Source organism: Petromyzon marinus, assembly GCF_048934315.1.
Source record: "Petromyzon marinus isolate PM22_M1 ecotype Great Lakes invasive population chromosome 67 unlocalized genomic scaffold, UKy_Petmar_22M1.pri1.0 chr67_unloc.4, whole genome shotgun sequence".
NCBI classification, from domain to species: domain Eukaryota; kingdom Metazoa; phylum Chordata; class Hyperoartia; order Petromyzontiformes; family Petromyzontidae; genus Petromyzon; species Petromyzon marinus.
This window is the reverse complement of record NW_027422594.1, coordinates 512,767-537,775: the sequence shown is the minus strand read 5'-3', so window position 1 is coordinate 537,775 and position 25,009 is coordinate 512,767. Positions and strand designations below refer to the sequence as shown.

The window sequence follows — 25,009 nt, the reverse complement described above, 5'->3', positions numbered from 1 at the left end:
GTGTGTGTGTGCGTGCACGCAGCTGGGTCTGCGCGTGCTGTGCGTGTGTGCGTGTGTGTGCGTGTTTGTGCGAGTGTGTGTGTGTGTGTGCGAGTGTGTGTGTGTGTGTGCGTGTTTGTGCGTGTGGGTGAGCGAGTGTGTGTGTGTGTGTGCGTGTGTGCATGTTTGTGCGTGTGGGTGAGCGAGGGTGTGCGTGTGCGCGCGTGTGTGTGAGTGTGTGAGCGAGGGTGTGTGTGTGTACGTGCGTGCGTGTGTGTGTGTGTGCGTGCACGCAGCTGGGTCTGCGCGTGCTGTGCGTGTTTGTGCGTGTGGGTGAGCGAGGGTGCGTGTGTGTGTGTGTGCGCGTGTGTGTAAGTGTAAGTGTGTGAGTGTGTGTGCGTGCTGTGCGTGTTTGTGCGTGTGGGTGAGCGAGGGTGTGTGTGTGTGCGCGTGTGTGTGTGTGTGTGCGTGTTTGTGTGTGTGGGTGAGCGAGGGCGTGTGTGTGTGTGAGTGTAAGTGTGCGTGTGTGTGCGTGTGTGCGTGTTTGTGTGAGTGTGTGAGTGTGTGCGTGTGTGCGTGTTTGTGCGTGTGGGTGAGCGAGGGTGCGCGTGTGTGTGTGCGTGTGAGTGTAAGTGTGTGTGTGCGTGTTTGTGTGAGTGTGTGTGTGAGTGTAAGTGTGTGTGCGTGTTTGTGCGTGTGGGTGAGCGAGGGTGTGTGTGTGTGAGTGTAAGTGTGTGCGCGTGTGCGTGTGTATGTGTGCGTGCACGCAGCTGGGTCTGCGCGTGCTGTGCGTGTGTGTGTGTGTGTGCGTGCTGTGCGTGTTTGTGCGTGTGTGTGAGCGAGGGTGCGTGTGTGTGTGTGTGTGTGTGCGCGTGTGTGTAAGTGTAAGTGTGTGAGTGTAAGTGTGTGCGTGTGTGTGTGTGCGCGTGTGTGTAAGTGTAAGTGTGTAAGTGTGCGCGTGTGTGCGTGTGTGTGTGTGCGTGCCCGCAGCTGGGTCTGCGCGTGCTGTGCGTGGCCGTGCGTGAGCTCACCTCGGCGGAGCTGTCGGCGGCGATCCTGCGACTTCGTGACGCCGCGCTGGCCCTGCGGGAGCGGTCGCAGCGCTCGCGGGAGGCCTACGACGCCGTGGAGAGCGGCCTCACCCTGCTGGGAGCGAGCGGCGTGGAAGACCGGTCTGTCGCTCGCACCGCTCACACACTCGCACCGCTGACTCGCCTACTCACTCGCTCGCACACTCATACACACACTCTCTCACTCAAACACTCACTCACTCGCCTACTCACTCACTCGCACATTCATACGCATACTCTCTCACTCGCCCACACGGACACTCACTCACTCACCTACTCACTCACTCGCACACTCATACACACACTCTTTCACTCGCTCACTCAGACACTCACTTGCTCACTCACCTACTCACTCACTCGCACACTCATACACACACTCTCTCACTCGCCCACACGGACACTCACTCGCTCACTCACCTACTCACTCACTCGCACACTCATACACACACTCTCTCACTCGCCCACACGGACACTCACTCGCTCACTCACCTACTCACTCACTCGCACACTCATACACACACTCTCTCACTCGCCCACACGGACACTCACTCACTCACCTACTCACTCACTCGCACACTCATACACACACTCTCTCACTCAAACACTCACTCACTCGCCTACTCACTCGCACACTCATACACACACTCTCTCACTCGCTCACTCAGACACTCACTCGCTCACTCACCTACTCACTCACTCGCACACTCATACACACACTCTTTCACTCGCTCACTCAGACACTCACTTGCTCACTCACCTACTCACTCACTCGCACACTCATACACACACTCTTTCACTCGCCCACACGGACACTCACTCACTCACCTACTCACTCACTCGCACACTCATACGCATACTCTCTCACTCAAACGCTCACTCGCTCGCCTACTCACTCACTCGCACACTCATACACACACTCTCTCACTCAAACACTCACTCACTCGCCTACTCACTCGCACACTCATACACACACTCTCTCACTCGCTCACTCAGACACTCACTCGCACACTCATGCGCACACTCTCTCACTCACTCACACGGACACTCACTTGCTCATTCACCTACTCACTCTCTCACTCGCCTATTCACTCGCTCACTCGCCTACTCACTCACTCGCACACTTACCTACTCACACTCATACACACACTCTCTCACTCACCTATTCAAGAACCCACTCACCCACCCACCCACTCACCTACCCACCCACTCACCCACCCACCCACTCACCCACCCACTCACCCACCCACCCACTCATTCACCCACCCACTCACTCACCCAGCCACTCACTCACCCACCCACTCACCCACCCACTCACCCACCCACCCACTCATTCACCCACCCACTCACTCACCCACCCACTCACTCACCCACCCACTCACCCACCCACTAACCCACCCACCCATCCACTCACTCACCCACCCACTCACTCACCCACCCACCCACTCACCCACCCACTAACCCACTCACCCACCCATTCACCCACCCACTCACTCACCCACTCACCCACCCACTCACTCACCCACTCACCCACCCACCCACTCACCCACCCACTCATTCACCCACCCACTCACCCACTCACTCACTCACCCACCCACCCACTCACCCACCCACCGACCCACTCACCCACCCACTCACCCACCCACTAACCCACCCCCCCACTAACCCCCCCCCCACCCCACCCCCCACCACGTCCGAGCAGGCTACAGGAGGGTGTGGTGGAGGCCATGGCTTCCCTGCGCGACGCCGGCGTCTCTCTCTGGGTGCTCACGGGGGACAAGATGGAGACGGCCGTGAACGTGGGCTACGCCTGCGGCCTCTTCTCCCCGTCCACCACGCTGCTCTCGCTGGGACGCTCCCCCGCCACAGTCACCGCCACGGGACACGTGGGGGAGGTGGAGCGGGGGGGGGAGGGGGGGGAGGAGCGGGGGGGGGAGGAGCGGGGGGAGGAGGGGGAGGGGGGGGAGGGGGAGGAGGGGAGCGACTACGCTGGGCAACTTGCACGGCTCATAGCACAGTACGGAGGGAGTGTCGCACGCACGCTCACGAAACACTCTCACAAACACTCTCACGCACGCTCACAAACACGCTCACAAACACTCTCACTCACAAACACTCTCACAAACACGCTCACAAACACGCTCACAAACACTCTCACGCACGCTCACAAACACTCTCACAAACACAAACACTCTCACTCACTCACACTCTCACTCACACTCACAAACACTCTCACAAACACAAACACTCTCACTGATAAACACTCACACTCACAAACACTCTCACTCACTATCACAGACACTCACAAACACTCTCACAAACACAAACACTCTCACAAACACTCTCACAAACACAAACACTCTCACAAACACTCTCACTCACAAACACAAACACTCACACTCACAAACACTCTCACTCACACTCACAAACACTCTCACAAACACTCTCACTCACAAACACAAACACTCACACTCACAAACACTCTCACTCACACTCACAAACACTCTCACAAACACAAACAACACTCTCACAAACACTCTCACTCACAAACACTCTCACTCACAAACACTCTCACAAACACAAACACTCTCACTCACAAACACTCTTACTCACACTCACAAACACTCTCACAAACACTCTCACTCACTCACACTCTCACTCACACTCACAAACACTCTCACAAACACAAACACTCTCACTGATAAACACTCACACTCACAAACACTCTCACTCACTATCACAGACACTCACAAACACTCTCACAAACACAAACACTCTCACAAACACTCTCACAAACACAAACACTCTCACAAACACTCTCACTCACAAACACAAACACTCACACTCACAAACACTCTCACTCACACTCACAAACACTCTCACAAACACTCTCACTCACAAACACAAACACTCACACTCACAAACACTCTCACTCACACTCACAAACACTCTCACAAACACAAACAACACTCTCACAAACACTCTCACTCACAAACACTCTCACTCACAAACACTCTCACAAACACAAACACTCTCACTCACAAACACTCTTACTCACACTCACAAACACTCTCACAAACACTCTCACTCACTCACACTCTCACTCACACTCACAAACACTCTCACAAACACAAACACTCTCACTGATAAACACTCACACTCACAAACACTCTCACTCACTATCACAGACACTCACAAACACTCTCACAAACACAAACACTCTCACAAACACTCTCACAAACACAAACACTCTCACAAACACTCTCACTCACAAACACAAACACTCACACTCACAAACACTCTCACTCACACTCACAAACACTCTCACAAACACTCTCACTCACAAACACAAACACTCACACTCACAAACACTCTCACTCACACTCACAAACACTCTCACAAACACAAACAACACTCTCACAAACACTCTCACTCACAAACACTCTCACTCACAAACACTCTCACAAACACAAACACTCTCACTCACAAACACTCTTACTCACACTCACAAACACTCTCACAAACACAAACACAAACACTCTCACAAACACTCTCACTCACAAACACTCTCACAAACACTCTCACAAACACTCTCACAAACACAAACACTCTCACTCACTATCACAAACACTCTCACAAACACTCTCACAAACACAAACACTCTCACAAACACTCTCACAAACACAAACACTCTCACTCACTCACACTCTCACTCACGCTCACAAACACTCTCACAAACACAAACACTCTCACTCACGCTCACAAACACTCTCACTCACGCTCACAAACACTCTCACTCACGAACACTCTCACTCTCACTCACAAACACTCTCACTCACAAACACTCTCACTCACACTATCACTCACGCTCACAAACACTCTCACAAACACTCTCACTCACGCTCACAAACACTCTCGCTCTCACAAACACTCTCACAAACACAAACACTCTCACTCACGCTCACAAACACTCTAACTCTCACTCACAAACACTCTCACTCACTCACACTCACAAACACTCTCACTCTCACTCACAAACACTCTCACAAACACAAACACTCTCACTCACAAACACTCTCACTCACACACTCACACTCACTATCACAGACACTCACAAACACTCTCACTCACTATCACAGACACTTACAAACACTCTCACTAGCACTCACTATCACAGACACTCACAAACACTCTCACTAGCACTCACTATCACAGACACTCACAAACACTCTCACTCACACTCTCACTCACTATCACAGACACTCACAAACACTCACACTCACACTATCACTCACACTCACTATCACAGACACTCACAAACACTCACACTCACTATCACAGACACTCACAAACACTCTCACTCACACTATCACTCACTATCACAGACACTCACAAACACTCACACTCAATATCACAGACACTCACAAACACTCTCACTCACACTCACTATCACAGACACTCACAAACACTCTCACTCACACTCAATATCACAGACACTCACAAACACTCTCACTCACACTCACTATCACAGACACTCACAAACACTCACACTCAATATCACAGACACTCACAAACACTCTCACTCACACTCACTATTACAGACACTCACAAACACTCTCACTCACACTCACTATCACAGACACTCACAAACACTCTCACTCACACTCACTATCACAGACACTCACACTATCACTCACACTCACTATCACAGACACTCACAAACACGCTCACTCTCACTCACTATCACAGACACTCACAAACACTCTCACTCACTATCACAGACACTCACAAACACTCTCACTCACACTCACTATCACAGACACTCACAAACACTCTCACTCACTATCACAGACACTCACAAACACTCTCACTCACACTCACTATCACAGACACTCACAAACACTCTCACTCACTATCACAGACACTCACAAACACTCTCACTAGCACTCACTATCACAGACACTCACAAACATTCACAAACACTCGCGCAGACTCACAAACACTCTCACTCGCACTCACACTCTCACTCACTATCACAGACACTCACAAACACTCTCACTCTCACTCACTATCACAGACACTCACAAACACTCTCACTCACTATCACAGACACTCACAAACATTCACAAACACTCGCGCAGACTCACAAACACTCTCACTCGCACTCACACTCTCACTCACTCACACTCACTATCACAGACACTTACAAATACTCTCACTCACACTATCACTCTCACTCACTCACTATCACAAACACTCACAAACACTCTCTCACTAGAACAGGGGGAGATCATACAAACTCCACTCACTCTCACTCTGTAGAACAGGGGGAGATCACACAAACTCCACTCACTCTCACTCTGTAGAACAGGGGGAGATCATACAAACTCCACTCACTCTCACTCTGTAGAACAGGGGGAGATCATACAAACTCCACTCACTCTGTAGAACAGGGGGAGATCATACAAACTCCACTCACTCACTCAGTAGAACAGGGGGAGATCATACAAACGCCACTCACTCTGTAGAACAGGGGGAGATCATACAAACTCCACTCACTCACTCTGAAGAACAGGGGGAGATCATACAAACTCCACTCACTCACTGTGTAGAACAGGGGGAGATCATACAAACTCCACTCACTCACTCTAAAGAACAGGGGGAGATCATACAAACTCCACTCACTCACTCTGTAGAACAGGGGGAGATCATACAAACTCCACTCACTCTGTAGAACAGGGGGAGATCATACAAACTCCACTCACTCTCTCTGAGATCACACAAACTCCACTCACTCACTATGTAGAACAGGGGGAGATCACACAAACTCCACTCACTCTGTAGAACAGGGGGAGATCACACAAACTCCACTCACTCTGTAGAACAGAAGGAGATCACACAAACTCCACTCACTCACTCTGTAGAACAGGGGGAGATCATACAAACTCCACTCACTCACTCTGAAGAATAGGGGGAGATCATACAAACTCCACTCACTCACTCTGTTGAACAGGGGGAGATCACACAAACTCCACTCACTCTGTAGAACAGGGGGAGATCATAGAAACTCCACTCACTCTGTAGAACAGGGGGAGATCACACAAACTCCACTCACTCTGTAGAACAGGGGGAGATCACACAAACTCCACATACTCTGTAGAACAGGGGGAGGTCATACAAACTCCACTCACTCACTGTGTAGAACAGGGGGAGATCATACAAACTCCACTCACTCACTCTGAAGAACAGGGGGAGATCATACAAACTCCACTCACTCACTGTGTAGAACAGGGGGAGATCATACAAACCCCACTCACTCACTCTGAAGAACAGGGGGAGATCATACAAACTCCACTCACTCACTCTGTAGAACAGGGGGAGATAATACAAACTCCACTCACTCTGTAGAACAGGGGGAGATCATACAAACTCCACTCACTCTGTAGAACAGGGGGAGATCACACAAACTCCACTCACTCTGTAGAACAGTGGGAGATCACACAAACTCCACTCACTCTGTAGAACAGGGGGAGATCATACAAACTCCACTCACTCACTCTGTAGAACAGGGGGAGATCATACAAACTCCACTCACTCTGTAGAACAGGGGGAGATCACACAAACTCCACTCACTCACTCTGTAGAGCAGGGGGAGATCATACAAACTCTACTCACTTTGTAGAACAGGGGGAGATCACACAAACTCCACTCACTCACTCTGTAGAACAGGAGGAGATCACACAAACTCCACTCACTCTGTAGAACAGGGGGAGATCATACAAACTCCACTCACTCACTGTAGAACAGGGGGAGATCACACAAACTACACTCACTCTGTAGAACAGGGGGAGATCACACAAACTCCACTCACTCTGTAGAACAGAGGGAGATCACACAAACTCCACTCTCACTGTAGAACAGGGGGAGATCACACAAACTCCACTCACTCTGTAGAACAGAGGGAGATCACACAAACTCCACTCACTCACTCTGTAGAACAGGGAGAGATCACACAAACTCCACTCACTCACTCTGTAGAACAGGGGGAGATCATACAAACTCCACTCACTCTGTAGAACAGGGGGAGATCACACAAACTCCACTCACTCTGTAGAACAGAGGGAGATCACACAAACTCCACTCACTCTGTAGAACAGGGGGAGATCACACAAACTCCACTCACTCACTCTGTAGAACAGGGGGAGATCATACAAACTCCACTCACTCTGTAGAACAGGGGGAGATCACACAAACTCCACTCACTCTGTAGAACAGTGGGAGATCACACAAACTCCACTCACTCTGTAGAACAGGGGGAGATCATACAAACTCCACTCACTCACTCTGTAGAACAGGGGGAGATCATACAAACTCCACTCACTCTGTAGAACAGGGGGAGATCACACAAACTCCACTCACTCACTCTGTAGAGCAGGGGGAGATCATACAAACTCTACTCACTTTGTAGAACAGGGGGAGATCACACAAACTCCACTCACTCACTCTGTAGAACAGGGGGAGATCACACAAACTCCACTCACTCTGTAGAACAGGGGGAGATCATACAAACTCCACTCACTCACTGTAGAACAGGGGGAGATCACACAAACTACACTCACTCTGTAGAACAGGGGGAGATCACACAAACTCCACTCACTCTGTAGAACAGAGGGAGATCACACAAACTCCACTCTCACTGTAGAACAGGGGGAGATCACACAAACTCCACTCACTCTGTAGAACAGAGGGAGATCACACAAACTCCACTCACTCACTCTGTAGAACAGGGAGAGATCACACAAACTCCACTCACTCACTCTGTAGAACAGGGGGAGATCATACAAACTCCACTCACTCTGTAGAACAGGGGGAGATCACACAAACTCCACTCACTCTGTAGAACAGAGGGAGATCACACAAACTCCACTCACTCTGTAGAACAGGGGGAGATCACACAAACTCCACTCACTCACTCTGTAGAACAGGGGGAGATCATACAAACTCCACTCACTCTGTAGAACAGGGGGAGATCACACAAACTCCACTCACTCTGTAGAACAGGGGGAGATCATAGAAACTCCACTCACTCTGTAGAACAGGGGGAGATCACACAATCTCCACTCACTCTGTAGAACAGGGGGAGATCACACAAACTCCACTCACTCTGTAGAACAGGGGGAGATCATACAAACTCCACACACTCACTCTGTAGAACAGGATGAGATCACACAAACTCCACTCACTCTGTAGAACAGGGGGAGATCATACAAACTCCACTCACCCTGTAGAACAGGGGGAGATCATACAAACTCCACTCACTCACTTTGTAGAACAGGGGGAGATCATACAAACTCCACTCACTCTGTAGAACAGGGAGAGATCACACAAACTCCACTCACTCACTCTGTAGAACAGGGGGAGATCATACAAACTCCACTCACTCTGTAGAACAGGGGGAGATCATACAAACTCCACTCACTCTGTAGAACAGGGGGAGATCATACAAACTCCACTCACTCTGTAGAACAGGGGGAGATAATACAAACTCCACTCACTCTGTAGAACAGGGAGAGATCACACAAACTCCACTCACTCACTCTGTAGAACAGGGGGAGATCATACAAACTCCACTCACTCTGTAGAACAGGGGGAGATCATACAAACTCCACTCACTCTGTAGAACAGGGGGAGATCATACAAACTCCACTCACTCTGTAGAACATGGGGAGATCATACAAACGCCACTCACTCTGTAGAACAGGGAGAGATCACACAAACTCCACTCACTCACTCTGTAGAACAGGGGGAGATCATACAAACTCCACTCACTCTGTAGAACAGGAGGAGATCATACAAACTCCACTCACTCTGTAGAACAGGGGGAGATCATACAAACTCCACTCACTATGTAGAACAGGGGGAGATCATACAAACTCCACTCACTCTGTAGAACAGGGGGAGATCACACAAACTCCACTCACTCACTCTGTAGAACAGGGGGAGATCACACAAACTCCACTCCCTCTGTAGATCAGGGGGAGATCATACAAACTCCACACACTCTCTCTGTAGAACAGGGGGAGATCACACAAACTCCACTCACTCTGTAGAACAGGGGGAGATCACACAAACTCCACTCACTCTGTAGAACAGGGGGAGATCACACAAACTCCACTCACTCTGTCGAACAGGGGGAGATCATACAAACTCCACTCACTCTGTAGAAGAGGGGGAAATCATACAAACTCCACTCACTCACTCTGTAGAACAGGGGGAGATCATACAAACTCCACTCACTCACTCTGTAGGACAGGGGGACATCACACAAACTCCACTCACTCTGTAGAACAGGGGGAGATCATACAAACTCCACTCACTCACTCTGTAGAACAGGGGGAGATCATACAAACTCCACTGACTATATAGAACAGGGGGAGATCATACAAACTCCACTCACTCTGCAGAACAGGGGGAGATCATACAAACTCCACTCACTCTGCAGAACAGGGGGAGATCATACAAACTCCACTCACTCTGCAGAACAGGGGGAGATCATACAAACTCCGCTGACTATATAGAACAGGGGGAGATCATACATAGAACAGGGAGAGAGAGAACGCACCATCTCCGCACTCAGAAAGGCACCCGCTTCTGGGAATCAAACCCAAGGCCCCTTCTCGCTGTGAGGCCACTAGACTCACCCCCCCACGCTCCGTCTCACCCCCCCACGCTCTGTCCCACCCCCCCCCCCCACGCTCTGTCCCACCCCCCCAGGGCTTCGTGTGTGCCCGTGGGAGACTTCTCCTTGGTGGTGTCGGGCTCCCAACTCTCCGTGCTGCTGGGCCACCACCACCACCGGCGTGCCCTGCGCCTGCTGGTGCAGGCCTGCCGCTCCGTCCTCTGCTGCCGACTCGCGCCCCTGCAGAAGGCCGAGGTGCCGGGGGGGGGGGGGGCAGGGGGTGTGGGGGGGGTCGGAGACGACGCGGGGAGGGGGGTGGGTAGGGGGGCAGAGAGGATGGGGGGGGGGAGACGCTGGGTATTGGCACTGTTCATACAAACCCATGATTGTACTAAAGGAGATATGGTTGTCTCTGTGTGTCACCGTGTGTGTCCGTGTGTGTTTGTGTCCGTGTGTGTGTGTGTCACCGTGTGTGTGTGTGTCCCCGTGTGTGTGTGTGTGTCACCGTGTGTGTGTGTGTGTCACCGTGTGTGTGTGTGTCACCGTGTGTGTGTGTGTGTCACCCTGTGCGTGTGTGTCACCCTGTGCATGTGTCCCCGTGTGTGTATGTCACCGTGTGTGTCCGTGTGTGTGTGTGTGTGTGTCCCCGTGTGTGTATGTCACCGTGTGTGTCTGTGTGTGTGTGTCACCGTGTGTGTGTGTGTGTCCCCGTGTGTGTGTGTGTCCGTGTGTGTGTGTGTCACCGTGTGTGTGTGTGTGTCCCCGTGTGTGTGTGTGTCACCGTGTGTGTGTGTGTCACCGTGTATGTGTGTGTCACTGTGTGTGTGTGTCACCGTGTGTGTGTGTGTGTCCCCGTGTGTGTTTCACCGTGTGTGTGTGCGTGTGTCCCCGTGTGTGTCCCCGTGTGTGTGTGTGTGTCACCGTGTGTGTGTGTGTCACCGTGTGTGTGTGTGTGTGTCACCGTGTGTGTGTGTGTGTCACCGTGTGTGTGTGTGTCACCGTGTGTGTTTGTGTCACCGTGTGTGTGTGTGTGTCACTGTGTGTGTGTGTGTCACCGTGTGTGCGTGTGTCCCCGTGTGTGTGTGTCACCGTGTGTGCGTGTGTCACCGTGTGTGTGTGTGTCACCGTGTGTGTGTGTCACCGTGTGTGTGTGTCACCGTGTGTGTGTGTGTGTGTCCCCGTGTGTGTGTGTGTCACCGTGTGTGTGTGTCACCGTGTGTGTGTGTCACCGTGTGTGTGTGTGTGTGTCCCCGTGTGTGTGTGTGTGTCCCCGTGTGTGTGTGTCACCGTGTGTGTGTGTGTGTGTGTCACCGTGTGTGTGTGTGTGTGTCCCCGTGTGTGTGTGTCACCGTGTGTGTGTGTGTGTGTCCCCGTGTGTGTGTGTGTCACCGTGTGTGTGTGTCACCGTGTGTGTGTGTGTGTCCCCCCACGTGACCCCCCCCCACGTGACTCCCTCACGTGACCCCCCCCCCCCCCCAGGTGGTGCGGCTGGTGAAGGCGCTGCCAGGCAGCCCCATCACGTTGGCCATCGGCGACGGAGCCAACGACGTCAGCATGATCCAGGAGGCGCACGTGGGCATCGGTGGGCAGGGGGGGGGGGCACGGGGGGGGCACGGGGGGGGTGGGGGCACGGGGGGGGTGGGGGCACGGGGGGGGGGGCACGGGGGGGGTGGGGGCACGGGGGGGGCACGGGGTTAAACCGGGTGGAGGCAATGGGGTACACGCAGTACACAACATCTCTCTCTCTCTCTGTGTATCTCCAATGTGCGTGTGACTGCCTGTGGCGTGTTTGTGCTTTTGTGTGCGTGCACGTCTGTGTTTGTACGTGCGTGTGTGTGTGTGTGCGTGTGTGTGTGCATGTGTGTGTGTGTGCGTGTGTGTGTGCATGTGTGTGTGTGCGTGTGTGTGTGTGTGTGTATGCGTGCGTGTGTGTGTGCGTGTGTGTGTGTGTGCGTGTGTGTGTGTGCGTGTGCGTGCGTGTGTGTGTGTTTGCGTGTGTGTGTGCTTGCGTGTGTGTGTGTGTATGTGTGTATGTAGTGGGGAGCAGTAGTGTAGCGGTTAGCGCTACGCTGCGCTATGAACCCCGGCGACCCGGGTTCGATTCCCGCTCACGGCCAACACCACCGGTGACGATTATCTGAACCGGTCCCGGGCCTCCCCAAGGTCGACTCAGCCTCAAATGAGTACCTGGTGCGGTGGGTAAAAACATCGCCACTGGGGAGACAAAGGCGGTCGGGCGTGGTGCTGGCCACCCACCCCCTCGTGTGCCGTTCCGGCCTTCATAGGTGCTCGCTAACAGCACTTGCCCCTACAGTCTGTTAAGGCTACACGGGGGATCTTTGTCTTTGATCTTTGTGTGTCTGTGTGTATGCATGCGTGTGTGTGCGTCTGTGTGTGTGTACGTGCGTGTGTGCGTGCGTGTGTGTGCGCGTGTGCGTGTGTGTGTGTGAGTGTGCGTGTGTGAGTGTGTGTGTGCGTCTGTGTGTGTGTACGTGCGTGTGTGTGCGTGTGTGTACGTGTGTGAGTGTGTGTGTACGTGTGTGTGTACGTGCGTGTGTGTGTGTGTACGTGCGTGTGTATGTGTGTACGTGTGTGTGTGTGTGCGCGTCTGTGTGTGTGTGTACGTGCGTGTGTGTGTGTACGTGCGTGTGTGGGTATGTGTGTGTGTGTGTATGTGTGTGTGTGTACGTGTGTGTGTGTGTACGTGTATGTGTGTATGTGTACGTGTGTGTGTGTACGTGTGTGTGTGTGTATGTGTGTGTATGTGTGTGTATGTGCATGTGTGTGTGCATGTGTGCATGTGTGTATGTGTGTGTGAGTGTACGTGCGTGTGTATGCGTGTGTGAGTGTACGTGTGTGTCTGTGCGTGTGTGAGTGTACGTGTGTGTGTGTGTACGCGTGTGTGTGTGCGCGTGTGTGTGTGCGTGTGTGCATGTGTGTGTGTACGTGTGTGTGTGTGCGTGTGTGTGTATGTGTGTGTACGTATGTGTGTGTGTAGGGATTCTGGGAGCGGAGGGACGCCAGGCTGCACGTAACAGCGACTTTGCCTTGCCGCGTTTCCGCTGCCTGCCGCGTCTCCTCCTGGTGCACGGCCACCTGTACTACGTACGCATCGCACAGCTGGTGCAGTACTTCTTCTACAAGGTACTACTACTACCACTAGTACTACTAGTATTAGTACCACTACTACTACCACTACTACCACTACTACTACTACTACCACCTGTACTACGTACGCATCGCACAGCTGGTGCAGTACTTCTTCTACAAGGTACCACTACTACCACTAGTACCACTAGTACTACCACTACTATTACTACCACCACCTCTACTACGTACGCATCGCACAGCTGGTGCAGTACTTCTTCTACAAGGTACCACTACTACCACTACTAGTACTACTACTAGTACTACAACTAGTACTACCACTACTACTACCACCTCTACTACGTACGCATCGCACAGCTGGTGCAGTACTTCTTCTACAAGGTACCACTACTACCACTACTACTAGTACTAGTACCACTACTAGTACTACAACTAGTACTACCACTACTACTACCACCTGTACTACGTACGCATCGCACAGCTGGTGCAGTACTTCTTCTACAAGGTACCACTACTACTACTACTAGTACTACTAGTACTACAACTAGTACTACTAGTACTACTACTACCACCACCTGTACTACGTACGCATCGCACAGCTGGTGCAGTACTTCTTCTACAAGGTACCACTACTACTACTACCACCTGTACTACGTACGCATCGCACAGCTGGTGCAGTACTTCTTCTACAAGGTACCACTACTACTACTACCACCTGTACTACGTACGCATCGCACAGCTGGTGCAGTACTTCTTCTACAAGGTACCACTACTACTACTACCACCTGTACTACGTACGCATCGCACAGCTGGTGCAGTACTTCTTCTACAAGGTACCACTACTACTACTACTAGTACTACTAGTACTACAACTAGTACTACTAGTACTACTACCACCACCTGTACTACGTACGCATCGCACAGCTGGTGCAGTACTTCTTCTACAAGGTACCACTACTACTACTACCACCTGTACTACGTACGCATCGCACAGCTGGTGCAGTACTTCTTCTACAAGGTACTACTACTAGTACTACCACTACTACTACTACTACCACCTGTACTACGTACGCATCGCACAGCTGGTGCAGTACTTCTTCTACAAGGTACTACTACCACTAGTACTAGTACCACTACTAGTACTACAACTAGTACTACCACTACTACTACTACCACTAGTACTACTACTACTACCACTACTACTACCACTACTACTACTACCACTAGTACTACTACTACTACCACTACCACTACTAGTACTACCACCACCTGTACTACGTACGCATCGCACAGCTGGTGCAGTACTTCTTCTACAAGGTACTACTACCACTAGTACCACTACTAGTACTAGTACCACTACTACTACCACCTGTACTACGTACGCATCGCACAGCTGGTGCAGTACTTCTTCTACAAGGTACTACTACCACTAGTACTAGTACCACTACTAGTACTAGTACCACTACTAGTACTACCACCTGTACTACGTACGCATCGCACAGCTGGTGCAGTACTTCTTCTACAAGGTACTACTACCACTAGTACTACTACTAGTACTACTAGTACTAGTACTACCACTACTACTACCACCTGTACTACGTACGCATCGCACAGCTGGTGCAGTACTTCTTCTACAAGGTACTACTACCACTAGTACTAGTACCACTACTACTAGTACTACCACTACTACCACCTGTACTACGTACGCATCGCACAGCTGGTGCAGTACTTCTTCTACAAGGTACTACTACCACTAGTACTAGTACCACTACTACTAGTACTACCACTACTACCACCTGTACTACGTACGCATCGCACAGCTGGTGCAGTACTTCTTCTACAAGGTACTACTACTACCACTAGTACTACTACTACTACCACTACTACTACCACTACTACTACCACCTGTACTACGTACGCATCGCACAGCTGGTGCAGTACTTCTTCTACAAGGTACTACTACCACTAGTACTACTACTAGTACTACAACTAGTACTACCACTACTACCACTACTACCACCTGTACTACGTACGCATCGCACAGCTGGTGCAGTACTTCTTCTACAAGGTACTACTACTACCACTAGTACTACTACTACTACCACTACTACTACCACTACTACTACCACCTGTACTACGTACGCATCGCACAGCTGGTGCAGTACTTCTTCTACAAGGTACTACTACTAGTACTACTAGTACTAGTACTACCACTACTACCACCTGTACTACGTACGCATCGCACAGCTGGTGCAGTACTTCTTCTACAAGGTACTACTACTACCACTAGTACTACTACTAGTACTAGTACCACTACTACTACCACTACTACTACCACCACTACTACCACCTGTACTACGTACGCATCGCACAGCTGGTGCAGTACTTCTTCTACAAGGTACTACTACTACCACTACTACCACTACTACCACTACCACTACTACCACCTGTACTACGTACGCATCGCACAGCTGGTGCAGTACTTCTTCTACAAGGTACTACTACCACTACTACTACTAGTATTAGTACCACTACTACTACCACTACTACCACTACTACCACTACCACTACTACCACCTGTACTACGTACGCATCGCACAGCTGGTGCAGTACTTCTTCTACAAGGTACTACTACCACTAGTACTAGTACCACTACTAGTACTACAACTAGTACTACCACTACTACTACTACCACCACCTCTACTACGTACGCATCGCACAGCTGGTGCAGTACTTCTTCTACAAGGTACTACTACTACCACTAGTACTAGTACCACTACTACTAGTACTACAACTAGTACTACTACTACTACTACCACCTGTACTACGTACGCATCGCACAGCTGGTGCAGTACTTCTTCTACAAGGTACTACTAGTACTAGTACTACTACTACTAGTACTAGTACCACTAGTACTAGTACCACTACTAGTACTACAACTAGTACTACCACCTCTACTACTACTACCACCTGTACTACGTACGCATCGCACAGCTGGTGCAGTACTTCTTCTACAAGGTACCACTACTACCACTACTACTAGTACTACTACTACTAGTACTACTACTACTACCACCTGTACTACGTACGCATCGCACAGCTGGTGCAGTACTTCTTCTACAAGGTACTACCACTAGTACCACTAGTACTACTAGTATTAGTACCACTACTAGTACTACTACTAGTACTAGTACCACTACTACTACTACTACCACCTCTACTACGTACGCATCGCACAGCTGGTGCAGTACTTCTTCTACAAGGTGCCACTACTAGTACTAGTACTACCACTAGTACTAGTACCACTACTAGTACTACAACTAGTACTACCACTACTACCACTACCACCACCTGTACTACGTACGCATCGCACAGCTGGTGCAGTACTTCTTCTACAAGGTACCACTACTACCACTACTACTACTACCACTACTAGTACCACTACCACTACTACCACCTCTACTACTACTACCACCTGTACTACGTACGCATCGCACAGCTGGTGCAGTACTTCTTCTACAAGGTACCACTACTACTACTACCACTACTACTACTACCACCTCTACTACGTACGCATCGCACAGCTGGTGCAGTACTTCTTCTACAAGGTACTACTACTAGTACTACTACTACTAGTACTACCACTACTACCACCTGTACTACGTACGCATCGCACAGCTGGTGCAGTACTTCTTCTACAAGGTACTACCACTACTAGTACTAGTACTACTAGTACTAGTACCACTACTACTAGTACTACCACTACTACCACCTGTACTACGTACGCATCGCACAGCTGGTGCAGTACTTCTTCTACAAGGTACCACTAGTACCACTAGTACTACAACTAGTACTAGTACCACTACTACTACCACTACTACCACCTCTACTACTACTACCACCTGTACTACGTACGCATCGCACAGCTGGTGCAGTACTTCTTCTACAAGGTACCACTAGTACCACTAGTACTACAACTAGTACTAGTACCACTACTACTACCACTACTACCACCTCTACTACTACTACCACCTGTACTACATACGCATCGCACAGCTGGTGCAGTACTTCTTCTACAAGGTACTACTACTACTAGACTACTACTACTAGTACTAGTACCACTACTACCACTACTACTACCACTACTACCACTACAACTACTACCACTAGTACTAGTACCACTACTAGTACTACAACTAGTACTACCACTACTAGTACTACAACTAGTACTACCACTACTACCACTACTACCACCTCTACTACGTACGCATCGCACAGCTGGTGCAGTACTTCTTCTACAAGGTACTACTACTACCACTAGTACTACTACTAGTACTAGTACCACTACTAGTACTACAACTAGTACTACCACTACTACCACTACTACTACCACTACTACTACCACCTGTACTACGTACGCATCGCACAGCTGGTGCAGTACTTCTTCTACAAGGTACTACTACTACCACTAGTACTACTACTAGTACTAGTACCACTACTAGTACTACAACTAGTACCACCACTACTACCACTACTACTACTACCACCAGTACTACTACCACTACTACTATCACTACTACCACTACTACTACCACTACTACTACCACTACTACCACTACCACTACTACCACTACTACTACCACCAGTACTACTACCACTACTACTACCACTACTACCACTACTACTACCACTACTACCACTACTACTACCACTACTACCACCTCTACTACTACTGCCATTACTACCACCACTACTACTACCACTACCACCACTACTACCACCACTACTACCACTACCACGGCTACCACCACTACCACCACTACCACCATTACCCACTACCACTACTACCACTACCACCACTACTACCACTACCACCACTACTACCACTACTACTACTACCACTACTACTACCACCACTACTACTACCACTACTACCACCTCTACTACTACCACTACTACCACCACTACTACTACCACTACTACTACCACTACTACCAACACTACTACTACCACTACTACTACCACTACTACTACCATCACTACTACTACCACTACTACTACTACCACTACTACCACTACTACTACCACTACCACCACTGCTACCACTACTACTACCACTACTACTACCACTACTACCACTACAACTACTACTACCACTACTACTACCACTACTACTACCACTACTTCCACTACTAATACTACCACTACTACTACGACCACTACTACTACGACCACCACTACTACTACCACCACTACTACCACTACTACCACTACCACTACTACCATTACTACCACTACAACTACTACTACCACTACTACTACCACTACTACTACCACTGCTACCACTACAACTACTACTACCACTACTAATACCAATACTATTCCTTCCACTGCTACTACCACTACTACTACTATCACCACTACTACCACTACAACTACCACTACTACTACAACTATCACTACTACCACTACTACTACTCCCACTACAACTACCACTACTACCACTACTACTACCACTACTACCACTACTACTACCACTACTACCACCACTACTACCACTACCACCACTACTACTACCACTACCAATACTACCACTACTACCACTACTACTAGTATCACCACTACTACCACTACAACTACCACTACTACCACCACTACCACTACTACCACCACTACCACCACTACCACCACCACGACTGCCACTACTACTACCACTACCACCACTACCACCACCACTACTACCACCACTACCATCACCACTACTACCACCACTACCACCACCACTACCACCACTACTACCACTACCACGGCTACCACCACTACCACCACTACCACCATTACCCACTACCACTACTACCACTACCACCACTACTACCACTACCACCACTACTACCACTACCACCACTACTACCACCACTACTACCACTACCACCACTACGACCACCACTACTACCACTACCACCACTACCATCACCACCATCACCACCATCACCAGCACCACCACCATCACCACCAGGACCACCACCAGGACCACTACCACCACTACCACCACTACCATCACCACCACCACCATCACCACCAGGACCACCACCAGGACCACCACTACCACCACTACCATCACCACCATCACCACCATCACCAGTACCACCACCATCACCACCAGGACCACCACCAGGACCACTACCACTACTACCACCACTACCATCACCACCACCACCATCACCACCAAGACCACTACCACCACTACCACCACTACCATCACCACCATCACCACCACCACCATCACCACCACCACCATCACCACCAGGACCACCACCACCATCACCACCATCACCACCACTACTGCCATCACTGCTGTTACCCGCCGTCTTTGCGACCCAGTGACCCACTGGGTAGTGGGGGGTGGTAGTGGTGGTAGTGGTGGTGTTGGTGGTAGTGTTAGTCGTAGTGGTAATTGTGGTAGTGGTGGTGGTGGTCGTTTAGATGGTAGTGGTGGTGGGTAGTTGTGGGGAGCGGTAGTGCAGTGGTTAGCGCTACGCTGCGCTATGAACCTGGCGACCCAGGGTTCGATTCCCGCTGACGGCCAACACCAGTGACGATTATCTGAACCGGTCCTGGGCCTCCCCTAGGTCGACTCGGCTACAAATGAGTACCTGGTGTAGCGGTGTGAAGTAGTAAACATCGCCACTGGGGAGACAAAGGCGGCCGGGCGTGGTGCTGGTAGCCACCCACCCTCTCGTGTGCCACAGTGCCGGCAGCCTTCACAGGTGCTGCTCGCTAACAGCACTTGCCCCTGCAGTCTGGTGAGGCTACATGGGGGACCTTTGTCTTTGTGCATGTGTTGGGTACAGAACGTCTGCTTCATGACTCCACAGTTTCTCTTCCAATTCTACTGCGGATTCTCTCACCAGGTGAGTGGCCTCACTCACCACCCCCCGACCATGCCTAGGCCTCACCCCCCTACTTTGCCTAGGCCTCACCCCTATGCCTAGACCTCACCCCCCTACTTTGCCTAGGCCTCACCCCTATGCCTAGGCCTCACCCCCCTACTTTGCCTAGGCCTCACCATCCTATGCCTAGACTTCACCCCCCTATGCCTAGGCCTCACCTCTATGCCTAGACCCTCACCCCTATGCCTAGACCTCACCATCTACAATCTGTGTGTGTGTGTGTGGTGTCTGCTAGACGCTGTACCACAGCTCCTACCACACCATCTACAATCTGTGTGTGTGTGTGTGGTGTCTGCTAGACGCTGCACGACAGCTCCTACCTCACCATCTACAATCTGTGTGTGTGTGTGGTGTCTGCTAGACGCTCTATGACAGCTCCTACCTCACCATCTACAATCTGTGTGTGTGTGGTGTCTGCTAGACGCTCTATGACAGCTCCTACCACACCATCTACAATCTGTGTGTGTGTGGTGTCTGCTAGACGCTCTATGACAGCTCCTACCTCACCATCTACAATCTGTGTGTGTGTGTGTGGTGTCTGCTAGACGCTGTACCACAGCTCCTACCTCACCATCTACAATCTGTGTGTGTGTGGTGTCTGCTAGACGCTGTACGATAGCTCCTACCACACCATCTACAATCTGTGTGTGTGTGTGTGGTGTCTGCTAGACGCTCTATGACAGCTCCTACCTCACCATCTACAATCTGTGTGTGTGTGGTGTCTGCTAGACGCTGTACCACAGTTCCTACCTCACCATCTACAATCTGTGTGTGTGTGTGTGGTGTCTGCTAGACGCTGTACGATAGCTCCTACCACACCATCTACAATCTGTGTGTGTGTGGTGTCTGCTAGACGCTGTACGATAGCTCCTACCACACTATCTACAATCTGTGTGTGTGTGTGTGTGGTGTCTGCTAGACGCTCTATGACAGCTCCTACCACACCATCTACAATCTGTGTGTGTGTGGTGTCTGGTAGACGCTCTATGACAGCTCCTACCTCACCATCTACAATCTGTGTGTGTGTGGTGTCTGCTAGACGCTGTATGACAGCTCCTACCTCACCATCTACAATCTGTGTGTGTGTGTGGTGTCTGGTAGACGCTCTATGACAGCTCCTACCTCACCATCTACAATCTGTGTGTGTGTGTGGTGTCTGCTAGACGCTCTATGACAGCTCCTACCTCACCATCTACAATCTGTGTGTGTGTGTGGTGTCTGGTAGACGCTCTATGACAGCTCCTACCACACCATCTACAATCTGTGTGTGTGTGGTGTCTGCTAGACGCTCTATGACAGCTCCTACCACACCATCTACAATCTGTGTGTGTGTGTGGTGTCTGCTAGACGCTCTATGACAGCTCCTACCACACCATCTACAATCTGTGTGTGTGTGTGGTGTCTGCTAGACGCTCTATGACAGCTCCTACCTCACCATCTACAATCTGTGCTTCACCTCGCTGCCCATCCTGGCCTACGGCCTGCTGGAGCAGCAGCGCAGCATGGCCCAGCTGGAGAGGCGACCCGCCCTCTACAGGTACCTGTGTCTGTGTGTACCTGTGTGTGTGTACCTGTGTGTGTGTACCTGTGTGTGTGTACCTGTGTGTGTGTACCTGTGTGTGTGTGTGTGTGTACCTGTGTGTGTGTGTCTGTGTGTGTGTGTGTACCTGTGTGTGTGTGTGTACCTGTGTGTGTGTGTGTACCTGTGTGTGTGTGTGTACCTGTGTGTGTGTACCTGTGTGTGTGTACCTGTGTGTGTGTACCTGTGTGTGTGTACCTGTGTGTGTGTGTGTGGGGAGCGATAGTGTAGCGGTTAGCGCGCTGCGCTATGAACCTGGCGACCCGGGTTCGATTCCCGCTCACGGCCAACACCAGTGACGATTATCTGAACCGGTCCCGGGCCTCCCCTAGGTCGACTCAGCCTCAAATGAGTACCTTCTGCGGTGTGTAAACATTGCCACTAGGGAGACAAAGGCGGTCGGGCGTGGTGCTGGCCACCCACCCCCTCGTGTACCGTTCCGGCCTTCATAGGTGCTCGCTAACAGCACTTGCCCCTACAGTCTGTTAAGGCTATATGGGGGATCTTTGTGTGTGTGTGTACCTGTGTGTGTGTGTACCTGTGTGTGTACCTGTGTGTGTGTACCTGCGTGTGTACCCGTGTGTGTGTGTACCTGTATGTGTGTGTGTACGTGACGTCACCGCCACTTAGTGGCGAATGGCGGTTGTTGTTGTTGTGTCTATGTGTATGTATGTGTCTATATACGTGTGTACGTGTGTGTGTGTGTATGTCTGTACGTGTGTGTATGTGTGTATGTATGTGTGTGTGTACGTGTGTATGTATGTGTGTGTGTATGTGTGTGTACGGATGGCCACGTGGAATGTTCGAACACTCACTGCGGAGGAGAGGCTGCCACTCCTCTGTCGGGAGCTGGACCGGTACCGCCTGGATCTCTTTGGCATTCAGGAGGTCCGGTGGACCGGTTCTGGCTCCTGCCACCATGAGGGGTGGACAGTCCTCTACTCGGGGCAGCAGACTGCCAAACAACAGGGTGTGGCTCTTCTTTTGAACAAAAGAATGAAGGGGGCGTGGGAGCGTGGCGGTGAGGTGTGGGAAGCTGTAAGTCCCAGGCTACTTTGGGCTCTTCTTCCCATCAACCTGAGGTGAGGAGTGGTGGTCGTGGTTACTTATGCCGCCACCGAAGACGAACATCCGTGGAGGGATGCAGGCAAAGCCGATGAGTCAGATGCCTTCTATGACCTCCTGTCACAGGTGCTGGCTAAAGTGGCCCATCGGGATAGAGTCATCTTGTTGGGTGACTTCAATGCCCGAGTTGATCATGATGCTGTAAGATGCGCCGCCCATTCTTCCGCTCCGGTGGTGGGTGTACACCCAGGACCCCATTCCAACCTAAAGTGGCCTAGTCTCAGTTATCTGATGAAAGTTGCAAGCGAGAATTTTATCATCGTCTGCGGCTGGGGTTGGCATCGTCCCCCACTCCTCCTGATGTCGAGGGTAAATGGGCGAGGTTTAGGACTCATGCGGCTGCAATGTCTGCTTTGGGTACGCGGTCAGGACCTCCCCAAAGACCCTGGCTGACATTGGAGGTGTTCAGGATGGTTGAGAAAAAGCGACAGGCCCACTGTCATCGGCTACAGAATCCCACGTCAGAGAATGAGGAGGCTTACCACAGCCTTCGCTCGGAGGTTCGGAGAGCCATGAGGCGCTGCAAGGATGGGTGGTGGTCGCGGGTTGCTGAGGAGATGGAGTCTGCCTCAGTGGCCCGCGATCACAAATCTCTATTTAACTCCATCAGTATTTAACTCCATCAAAAAGTAACCTGCAGCGCCACACCTATCACCATCATTAGGAGAAAAAATGGTGATCCAATCTTCGACCCCCAGGAACAGGTTTGCAGATTTGCTGAGCATTTCTGTGAGGTCCTGGGGGAGGGAAAATCCCTCAGCCAGAAAAACATTGTGGCACAAAGTGAGGATGACCCTGCTGAGGCTGCGGTGCCTCAAATATTGGAAGACGTCACCCCCTGTGAGTGGCTGGCTGAGGTGCCATCTGTTGAGGAAGTACTGAGGGCGATCCGGAGTCTGAGACCAGGAAAGGCAGCGGGCAGAGATGATCTCCCAAGCGAAATGCTGAGGGAGGGTGGAGTTTGTGCACAGACTGCCCTATATGACATCATAACAACAGTCTGGACCATTGGACGGGTTCGGCAGGATTGGAAGGATGTCCTGGTGGTCCCCCTCTTTAAGAAGGGGGACCGCACAGACTGTAACAACTACAGGGGCATTTCACAAGGGCGGTCCTGCACAGATGCCATATTTTCTGTTCGTCTGCTACAGCAGAGGTATAGGGAATTCCAGCAAGATCTACATCTCTGCTTTATTGACCTGGTCAAGGCCTATGATATCATCAATAGGCCTGGGCTCTGGGTTGTTCTTCGTGCTTTTAGAGTACCTGACCCTCTGCTCACGATCATTAAGGACCTTCATGATGGTGAGCGGGCCCGGGTAAAACTACGTGGCCGGGAGTCCGAGCCTTTCCCTGTACACCTTGGGGTGCGACAGGGATGTCCTCTGGCTCCCACATTATTTAACATCTATTTCGACCACGTAGTTCGTGAAGCCTTCAATAGCTGTACCGGGGGAATCTCCATATGGTACAGATATAATGGGAGGCTGATCGATGCCCGGGTGCGGTCAAGGGATGGCTC

At 50.9% G+C, this 25,009-nt stretch overlaps 1 protein-coding gene across 3 annotated transcripts in view; it reads left to right on the top strand.

Annotated features, from left to right (window-relative positions):
- The window catches only part of LOC116956750 (phospholipid-transporting ATPase IF-like), a 105,931-nt gene that overhangs the window by 57,253 nt on the left and 23,669 nt on the right, over nucleotides 1–25,009 (top strand). For 2 of the 3 annotated variants that reach the window (XM_076058008.1, XM_076058009.1), the window contains exons 18-24: nucleotides 970–1,151; nucleotides 2,749–3,063; nucleotides 10,821–10,980; nucleotides 12,205–12,307; nucleotides 13,724–13,869; nucleotides 20,685–20,744; nucleotides 22,193–22,320. In XM_076058008.1, coding sequence (XP_075914123.1) covers nucleotides 970–1,151; nucleotides 2,749–3,063; nucleotides 10,821–10,980; nucleotides 12,205–12,307; nucleotides 13,724–13,869; nucleotides 20,685–20,744; nucleotides 22,193–22,320 — 1,094 coding nt within the window. Of the gene's footprint in view, nucleotides 1–969; nucleotides 1,152–2,748; nucleotides 3,064–10,820; nucleotides 10,981–12,204; nucleotides 12,308–13,723; nucleotides 13,870–20,684; nucleotides 20,745–21,144; nucleotides 21,509–22,192; nucleotides 22,321–25,009 lie in introns of those variants that run through there. The other variant, XM_076058010.1, reaches the window with a different exon arrangement.